This window comes from Triturus cristatus, chromosome 3_1 (assembly GCF_964204655.1).
Source record: "Triturus cristatus chromosome 3_1, aTriCri1.1, whole genome shotgun sequence".
NCBI lineage: Eukaryota > Metazoa > Chordata > Amphibia > Caudata > Salamandridae > Triturus > Triturus cristatus.
Window position 1 is genome coordinate 916,431,471 of NC_140583.1, and position 9,968 is coordinate 916,441,438.

Below are 9,968 nucleotides of genomic sequence, written 5' to 3' on the forward strand. Positions count from 1 at the left end.
CTATTGGAATTCTCCAGGGCATATTATCAAGCCCATTATCGCCGCTTTAGCGGCAGTTTTCTGCCGCTAAACCGGCGATAATTTTTAACTCCGTCCTTGATAATATGCCCCTTAGTTTGCAAGTTGGACTTTCATCACTAATGACAATCTATGACAGTCTTTGAGATTTCTATTTTGCTATGATATGAGTAAAACCAATTTAGGGCATGGTTTAGATTTTTGCAGAAAGGTTACTCCATCACAACAGTGACGGATATCCCATCAGCCAAAATATAAATCCCATTGCATCCTATGGGATTTATATTTCAGCGAATAGGATATCCGTCACTACTGTGACGGAGTAACCCATCCTCCATGATCTAAATCGGGTCTTTAGTTAGGGTTAGCACTCTACCAATTTAGGGCATGGTTTAGATTTTCGCAGATAGGTTACTCCATCACAACAGTGACGGATATCCCATCCGCCAAAATATAAATCCCATTACATCCTATGGGATTTATATTTCAGCGAATAGGATATCCGTCACCACTGTGATGGAGTAACCCATCCTCCATGATCTAAATCGGGTCTTTAGTTAGGGTTAGCACTCTACCATAAATGCAAATTCTCACAATAATATTCACTGCACTTGCATTGTATTGCAAACCACTAACTCATGTATCTTTGTTAGCAACTACATAACTTCTCTATTCTGTCAGTATATTACCTAAATTGTCAATTTGTTAATAGGTGTACTATTTGAATGATTAATATAAAGACTAGCCACTGTAATGACCGTTTAAATGATAACTCTTGTCTCTTCTTTTTCAGATCAAAACATTTTGACACTGTCACTGGTCATTGTTTTCTCCATGCTTATATCAATTGCAATAATAATTATTTTGGCCCATTGCAAAAGAAGAGCATTAATATCCAGACTTTCATCAACATCATATCAACCTGCAAATATAGTTCCATTCAATGATGAATCAGTTCTTGTGGATGCAGAAGAAAGGGAATTTCGTGCCTGACAATTTCATATTTACCACTAATTTGTACACTGTACACTTTTATACAAAATGTATATATTAAAAATACATCCATGCTCTAGAACGCTACATGAAGAAAAGTAAGCCTCTCTTTAGCTTGCTCGAACAACTAATTAAGAAATCAAACCTTTTTCAGCAAATAAAGGAAACTGGCTATATTAAATTCTTCTATTCGTGTTAAAAGGAGCATGAAACTTGTCTTTGCATGATAGTCCAAAATAATTGGTTGACAATAAATGTCAATTGTATAATTCCACAATTAATTTTCTAGATTAAGTAGACCTTTTAAATATGAGAATGGACTTTTTACTAAGGTCTATTTAGGCAGAGAATTTTATAGTTTGCATATTCTTCACTACTAACCGTTGTTACAAATTGGATAGAAGATGTGGAGAATCTGTTCATCAGAGACTTTGAATGTAAGTGAGGCTCAATGGCATAATTTATTTTTTATTATTTCATTGACAGCGAATCAAACTAGAGAGATATTGTAGAGATCACTTGATAATCTGTATATATGAGATACATGACCATGCTGACACAATAAAGTGAGGATACGAGAAGAAATCTTGTGGGTACATGAATTAATCAATCCTTTAAATGAAAGGTATATCTACATCACCACCCTTACAATAAACTGCCAAAGTAAGCCATATTGGATTAATAGAGAAAGATTTCATTCACAAATTTATTTTGGATGTGAAGTGGGGAAGTAAAAGCTAGAAACACCAAAACTTACATGATATCTTATGATGATGATGGTGGTGAAAGTGACTTGTATCACGCACACCTAGTCTGAGGAGTGTCCCAGCACCAAGCACAGCTCAAATGTAATTAAATATCCTGCCTTCTATTCCTGCATGAAAAAATAGGTTTTCGGCTTTTTTTTAACATTGCAACATTGTTCAATGCATGGAGCTAGAGAGGGAACTTATTCCATGCTTCTGGTCCTAGATGGATAAATGACCTTCCTCCCCCTCTATCACAACAAATTCTGGGAGTCACAGTAAGGAATTTATTAGCAGACCTCTGGTTTCTTTATGGGGTGTAGGAGCTGGACCTTGTTCTGAGTTAAACCCCACTGGTCTGGTAAAGTGCCCCGTAATCTAACACTAGTACCTTGAACAAGATTCTTTCCCTGATAGGGAGCCAGTAAAGCAAGCATATGTTTGGGGTAATACGTGCTCTAACCGACAAATTGGGAAGAAAATGTCTTGCCACATTCTGGACCACCTATAGCCTATCCAACGGGTGTTCATGCTCTACAAAATAAAGGGCATTACCGTCAATCAACTTTGAGGTTATCAGGGCCTGGATAACCTTTTTTTTTTTGCTGTGGACAGGTAATTCAGAAATCCTTTCCGGGAGCACCGAATTCCAAAGCAATTGCCTACCACAGACTTATTTTGTGGCATAAAGGACAGACTGTCATCGAAATTTGACCTCTAAGTTCTTGACTATGCCTCCCTGTGGACCTAGAGGGAGAGCACTTGAGTTGGTGTACGGCCATCCAATGGAAAACCGCAGTCAGGCAGCCCTGAAATCTCTACTTCCTTGCAACAGCAGCTCAGTATCGTCCGCGTAAGATATAACCTTTGCCCCAAAGGCTTCTGCTGCCTGGGCAAGAGGAGTGAGATATGCATTCAAAAGTGTTGGGCTCAAAGCAGAGCCCTTGGGGACTCACTTTGTCAGCGTTCGAGGTTTTGAGGAGAAAGGAGGAGTCCAAAAGTGTTGATTTCTGACTGCCAAAAAGGAGGCGGGCCAGTCCAAGGCTTGACCCACTATGCTGGTAGATTGGAAGTCTGGAGTGGGGGACCGTGTCAAAGGCTGCTGATAGATCTAACATGACCAGTACTGGCTTTCCCCCGGCATCTAAAATGCTTTTGATGTTTTCTGTTACGTCCATTAGCGCTGTCTCAGTACTAAAGTGGGGTCTAAGGCTGGACTGGCTATTACTAAGTAATTTACTTTAATTTACAAATTCCCTTTTTCTATAAAATTTGTTTTTTAATGTTTTAAGGAAATGTGTCCCGATGTAGTGTTATACAACAATGCAACATGGATGAAGGAATCCTACAAAATGAAAACACTTTCCCATGACCTGGCATTACAAGGTAGTTGGTGTGTAGATACTTCCGTTGATACATTCAGCTTGCAAGGCACCTGAACAAAATTATGCTTTAATGCCATTATAAGCATGAAGCAACAGATCTGTTTCAGGAAAATATGATGACTAATTATATTTAAGTTCAAGTTTCTTGACAGATCAAATATAAAATTACATCAACACTTGGCAATAACCATATAAATGTCATCATATCAGAAATCAATAGGTAATATATATAAAAAAAAGATGTAAATTTCAATAATTGAATGCTGGACACTTAAAACATCAATAAAATCACTAGAAATTACATTAAGAGTATAAACGATCCCAGAACAGGTGCTGATCTTTGATAATCAAATGGACAATTTAGATCTTATAGAGCAGGCTGATAAAAGACATTTACATAGAGCGATCACTAGCACGCTTGTGGAATCACTTTTACAATTTTTAAGAGCGTTTGTTCCATTTGTCAATCATAAAAGACAACATAAAGGTGCAGCCCTCCGAGCACTGTCTGGTATATCTTCGGCAGAAAAATAGAAAGTGTTCCTCAGTTTCATCAAAGAGCATACATGAGTGACACAAAGTAGGTCCAGACTTTGCAGAAACCCCAGAAGAAGCTGTATACACAGCAATTAGCTACGACCCTTTCCTAAACTGCAGAAAAAGTAAGCAAGCACATGCCAGTCAAATATAGCATGAAACAAATGCAAGATGAATATGTATGTACACCTTTAATGCTAATAGGGCATGTGTTCCTATGAAAGTTATTCTGAAGAAAGCAAGTTTTATTTTCCTACCACAGCTTGAAACCTGTTGATAAAATTGTAAATGGAAAAGGATGCAACTATGTTCTATATAAGAATACAATGATCTATACGTACATGGGGGGGGGGGGGGAAACGTGAAATGTTTTAACATGACTAGTTAATGTAACATAAGATGTATATATTTATCCTGTAAGATATGTTTGTGCAATGCTTCCAGCCACTGATTATTTTTTTTGTACATAGAGGTAGGTTAAAAGCATCATTAAACATTAGAACCTCTAAAAGGAGACTTACCTGAATGATGGAACATCCATCCTCTTGCTACAGTTTCTAAATTGTGACAGTGGTGTATGTTTCTATTAATTTGTGAAACAAAAACATCTACAGTAATGGCTCCGATGTTATGAGGGAGGGCATGGCATCGGTATAGCTTGACAATATAATGAGTGCTACTGAAAAGTGATAGAATGAAAGCAAATAGGACCTAAGACAAAATGACTCCTCTCCCATTGTTAAACAGTAAATAACCTTGGCATCCATTGTGAATCTTATCTCCTTTAATGAACACATGAATGTTGCTATTGAATGGCATAAAGTATCAGATAAACCTGCTCAGGAAGACTCTTCTGCTTCTCAAGTGAAACCATCGGAGTGACACAGTAATAAACAGATGCTCAAACTACAGAAGATGCTAATCAAAGCAGCAAAACTTGGACTCAACGTCAGGGAACAGGACCATATATCCTTCCACCGGTCACTCCATTGGTCCCCAGAATTGACTATGTTGTGCACTATGAAAAAGTCTTCTGGGGACTGGCCCCAAATATGTCCAGAAACAGACTCCTCCACTGTTCCAGGCTAGGATGCAGGGCATCAAAACATTGTAATCACTTTAAGTTGAAATAATAAGGTAGGTATAGCATACTGCAGGCTTTTGGCTAGGTTTACCCTATGCAAATACTACATAGATGCATATTTTAGAAAGGACAAAGTGATGCTCCTAAGAATGGGATACAAATATTACATGGCCAATTTGATCGTATCCTATCCCTTATGCAAAATGTATGTTGGAATAGGGACAAAAGCGCTGCACCACTTAGGTTACAGTTTAACAGTGTTAAACAGGTAAAGGTTCATTATATCCCAGTGAACTCAAACCCGAACAAGCCCTGATCTTTGCCATTTATTTCATCCCATGACCAAAGTAGTTTAAATAGCATGACACGTTTTTTTCTGTAAATGTCTTTTAAAAATAAAATACTGTATTCATTTCTTTGCCATGTGTCCATACTGTGCATTGATGTTGGTGCAGCATGGGTTGACCATAGGCCAGGCCCTCCAACCACAACCTGTGCATGCTACCAGGGCCTTCTCCAAGCCATAGCCTGGAACAGTTTACCTTGATTTATTAAAAGCATGTGATCTCATTGAAAATCATGATTTTGTGGTTCCTGTGTCTGAATACAAAATGGTGGCCTTGTAGTTGTTTTTTTAATCATGATTTTGCCTATACAAATTTGGTTTGTTTTTCTATTTTTGCGCTTCCACTTTCCATGCCTCTGAACGCCACCCAACACTCCATTGGGAACAGGCGCCTCTCAAAGTGCCTCCCAAAATTGGGCTAATTGATCTATCCGCAAAGCTAAAATCATGATTTTGTGCAAATTAGGAATTCTCAAGATAAGTGGAAAAATAGTTTTTATTATTTCAGCAGCGAGTCTTATGCCTTGAATAACTCAAATGTGATTGACCACATTTTTGGAAATAAACATTTTAAAGCGCCAAGATATACAAAAACTGTTAACACCTTCCTGCCAAGCTAGCACCTTTTTTAAATGTTAATATGTCAAAATCTACTGAAAAGGATTTACAACAAACCACAAAAAGCACTCTTACTGAGTATAGTTCTACAAGCATGCAAAGTTTGGTGTAAATCTTTTCAGTGTTTTTGCGGTAGCTGTGAGCAGCATTCCCTAGATGAAACTGCATGAAATCTTGCATGGTGGATCTTTGATGCAGGCTAAGTGAGTGCCAAATTTGGTACAGATGCGCTCATTGCAAATAACGTTTTAGGCAAATCAAACCATGCCTTTGGTTGAAAAGTATGGTTGAATCATACACAGTGATCTGGCCATTTATTTCACTGATGTTAATTCTGTTGGATTCTTCTGTATACACCGATTTCAAATAATACATCCAGACATTTTCTAAGTAGTCCAATAGTTATTTCTTGTAAACATGGAAATCTTCAAATCTGACAGCAAACAATCGCAGTATTATAATTTCTTTGTGGCTCATTGTTTCCTCTTATCTTTTTGGTCTCACAGAATACAAGTTACAAATATTTGACAAAGGAAAATATCTCTTCCAATAATCACAAGGCCAATACAGTGTGATTGATCTGATTCTATATCAGTGCATGCATTTAGTCCTATATTCTACTTAAATAGCTTTCTTCATGACTACACATAAAAAAGCATCGTTCAAACTAGATTTGAATTGAGCAGCATGAGCAACTCAAGGTTTCGCCTTAATAGTCATGGCCCTTTCCACATTAAAAAATGCAAATAAATGAGAGAGAGAAAAAATATATATATTCACTGAAAAAAACAAAAGTTTCAGGTACATTAGAGTTAGGTTGACGTTTTACCCACACAATGCCATAGAAATTCAGCAGTTATAGTTATACTTACATTAAGAAACTATAACTTGTGGCCGAAAGTTACTTAACGCAAAAACAACAATAGATGGACAGAATGCAGAACAATGTCATACATTCACCCCAGTACAGAGATCTGGGCCTAAATCCATTGTTTTTTTGCTCACGTTGCCATTCCAGTTTGAACCCAGCCATATGCAAATCAATCTTCACCCTGTGCCCAATGGGAACAGTCCAGCCCGAACTGCCAGGCCAGGTCCTCCCTGGACTGGAAACAAGCATCCTAGGACGGGTTTCGGGGTTTCAACCCTCTTCAGCCAGGATAGCTTGACTCCAGTGGCATGGAGAGCACAGGACCCACGTCTGGGCATACACGTCTCACTTGGGGTGACAAATGCAAAAACAACAATTGATTGACAGAATGCAGAACAATGTCATACATTCACCCCAGTACAGAGATCTGGGCCTAAATCCATCGTTTTTTTGCTCACGTTGCCATTCCAGTTTGAACCCCGCCATATGCAAATCAGTCTTGACCCTGTGCCCAATGGGAACAGTCCAGCCCGAACTGCCAGGCCAGGTCCTCCCTGGACTGGAAACAAGCATCCTAGGACCGGTTTCAGGATTTCACCCCTCTTCAGCCAGGATAGCTTGACTCCAGTAGCATGGAGAGCACAGGACCCACGTCTGGGCATACCCGTCCCACTCGGGGTGACAAATGCAAAAACAACAATTGATGGACAGAATGCAGAACAATGTCATACATTCATATAGCTGACTAGTGACGCTGTGGAGTTGGTCCCGGGGCTCAGAAGCGTGGCGGCCATCTTGGGGGTGGATCGGACCTGGAGCGCTCTAGTCGCGCATAAAAGGGGAAGGGCATGACTTCGCGCAGCGAACGCGCTCAGCGGGCGCGCCTGACTCGCGCCGGAGTCGTGCCAGAGTCCTGCCCGTCTGCGCCCGTCCGCGTCCCGGACGCGGCTGCGCCATGTTCTATCCCTTCGCTGCCGGAGCTCCTCAGCTCCATCTCCTACAACAGGGAAACCCTATTACGCCTTAATTCAAATTCCTGCTCTTGGTCACAGGCACTCCAAGCACTGTCGGATGATTCGCCATCCCTTGTTTTCAAACCCTGCTGTGTACGGCATACTGATGATACTTCTCACCCCGCTTGCCATTTTCGTCAGCCCGTACACCGTCAACCTGTGTCCGGCAGGAATACTTCTATCAAAGCAGGACTTATTAACTGTCGCTCGCTAGCAAAACATTCGTTAGACATAGCCCAATCACTCGAGGATAATAGGTGGGACATCCTTTTCCTTACGGAAACTTGGTTGGGAGATGACACCAATCCCGCTCTCTGTCTTGCTATACCTCCCGACTACCAAATTCTGTGTGCTAACAGGCAGAATTCCCACCCTGGTGGAGGAGTGGCCATTATATACAGATCTATTTGGTCGATCTCCTCCTTCCCATACACTCAAATAGAGTGCATTGAGGCCTTACCTTTCTGCATTAAACTGGCCGCTAACTTTACCTACTCAGGCTTATTGGTTTACCGTCCCCCTAAATCTAAAATCTCCTATCTTCCGGCACTCTTAGATTTCGCTTTACAGGCATCTTTCCGCTATGCCAATTTCACCCTTTTGGGTGATTTTAATCTGCACGCTGACAACATCAATGAACCCAATGCCTCCAACTTTTTGTCAACCTTATCTGATGGTGGCCTAAAGCAAATTGTCTTCGGCCCCACACATAAGGGCGGACACACTCTGGACTTGATCTGTACCAATCTTACTGACACTACTTTAGGTAAGCCCACCCCTGTCATCTGGTCGGACCATTTTTTAATCCCTTTTTCCATTTCCTCCCGCATGGTGGATCGCTCCAGACCTCAGCCCTACACCAAGGGGCGGAATTAGAGGAGAATCTCTCTTGAGAGTCTAGGCCCTCATCTCTCCATGACCTCCCCAGGGGAGGCCTACGATCTGGACTCTCGCGTGGCCAGTTTCAATCATTGGGTCACTTCGGCTCTGGATCTTTTAGCACCTATGAGACCCATTAAATCCCTTCGTACCTCTCCCTCGGCACCCTGGTATTCTGAGGAATTGCGGCTACACAAATCAATCTGCAAGAGGCTGGAGAGAAATTGGAGGCGATCTTATTCACCTGATAGTAGATCCAAATATAAAACCTCCCTTAAGGAGTACAGAAGGAAAATCATTGATCATAAAAGATCACACCTTGAGGAGAAAATCACCCGGGCTAAGGGTTCATCTAGAGTCATTTTTGACACGGTCAGAGCCTTTACCGACCCCATGGCCCTTAAGCGCCAACCACTGGTCTCCCAGGCCCTCTGCGACAATCTTTCGAGCTATTTTGAAGACAAGATCGCTCTCATTCAGAACTCCTTTCCCAGTAACATCACCCCTCCTCAACTGACAGCAGATTTAACCAGCTCCAATCCGGATAAGGTTTTTTCCAAATTTGAGGCGATCTCTTTAGAGCAGTCTCTGGCAGAATTACTCAAGTGCAAATCTGGCTCCCCCCTCGACCCGTGGCCAGCGAAGCAGTATAAATCCCTTGCTCCTCTGCTCAATCCTTTACTGAACGAAATCTGGAATGATTCTCTTCTGTCAGGTATCTTTCCAGACTCTTGGAAACATGCTAGACTGGTTCCAATCATCAAAAAGGCAACCGCAGACCCCTCTGAACCAGCGAATTATCGCCCCATCTCCTTGCTTCCTGCCCCGGCCAAAGTGTTGGAGAAACTTGTATATGGCCAATTGGCTGGTTTCTTTGAGAGGAGCGGCGCCTTCCACATCTCCCAGCATGGTTTCAGGTCGGGTCACAGCACCGAATCTGCCCTCCTGGAGATGGCAGACGCTATCAGGTGGAAAGTTGACGAGGGCTCTAGAGCGGTGTTGGTGCTGCTAGACTTGTCTGCAGCATTCGACACCGTCTCTCACCCTATCCTCCTCGACCGACTTCAGGCAAAAGGTGTTCAGGGCAAGGCCTTGGAATGGCTTGCCTCCTTTTTGTCTAATCGGACTCAGGCTGTATTCACTCCCCCCTTCACTTCATGCAGTCGTCCCCTTAAGTGGGGCGTCCCTCAGGGCTCTTCATTAAGCCCTCTTTTGTTTAACGTATATTTTTCCCCGCTGGCCGAGATCATCTCCCAATCTGGAATACAGGCCACATCTTATGCGGATGATATACAGCTTCTTTTCCCGTATGATTCCCCGTCTGAGTCTACCTTTGACCCACTAAAAAATTGCCTTCGGAACATTGCCACCTGGATGGATAACAACTGCCTCCGGCTTAATGCTGGCAAAACCGAAGTAATATTTTTTCACCAGCCCTCTCCACTGGATTCTACTCTGTGGTGGCCTCTAGACTTGAG

The 9,968-nt window shown here is 41.7% G+C and overlaps 1 protein-coding gene across 1 annotated transcript in view; it reads left to right on the forward strand.

The window, feature by feature from the left end:
- CD302 (CD302 molecule) overlaps positions 1 to 5,182 on the forward strand; it is a 237,817-nt gene extending 232,635 nt beyond the window's left edge. Inside the window, exon 6 of the mRNA XM_085645466.1 lies at positions 812 to 5,182. Coding sequence (XP_085501592.1) covers positions 812 to 1,011 — 200 coding nt within the window. The 3' untranslated portion in view covers positions 1,012 to 5,182. The remainder of the gene's footprint in view (positions 1 to 811) is intronic.
- The last annotated feature ends 4,786 nt before the right edge of the window (positions 5,183 to 9,968 follow it).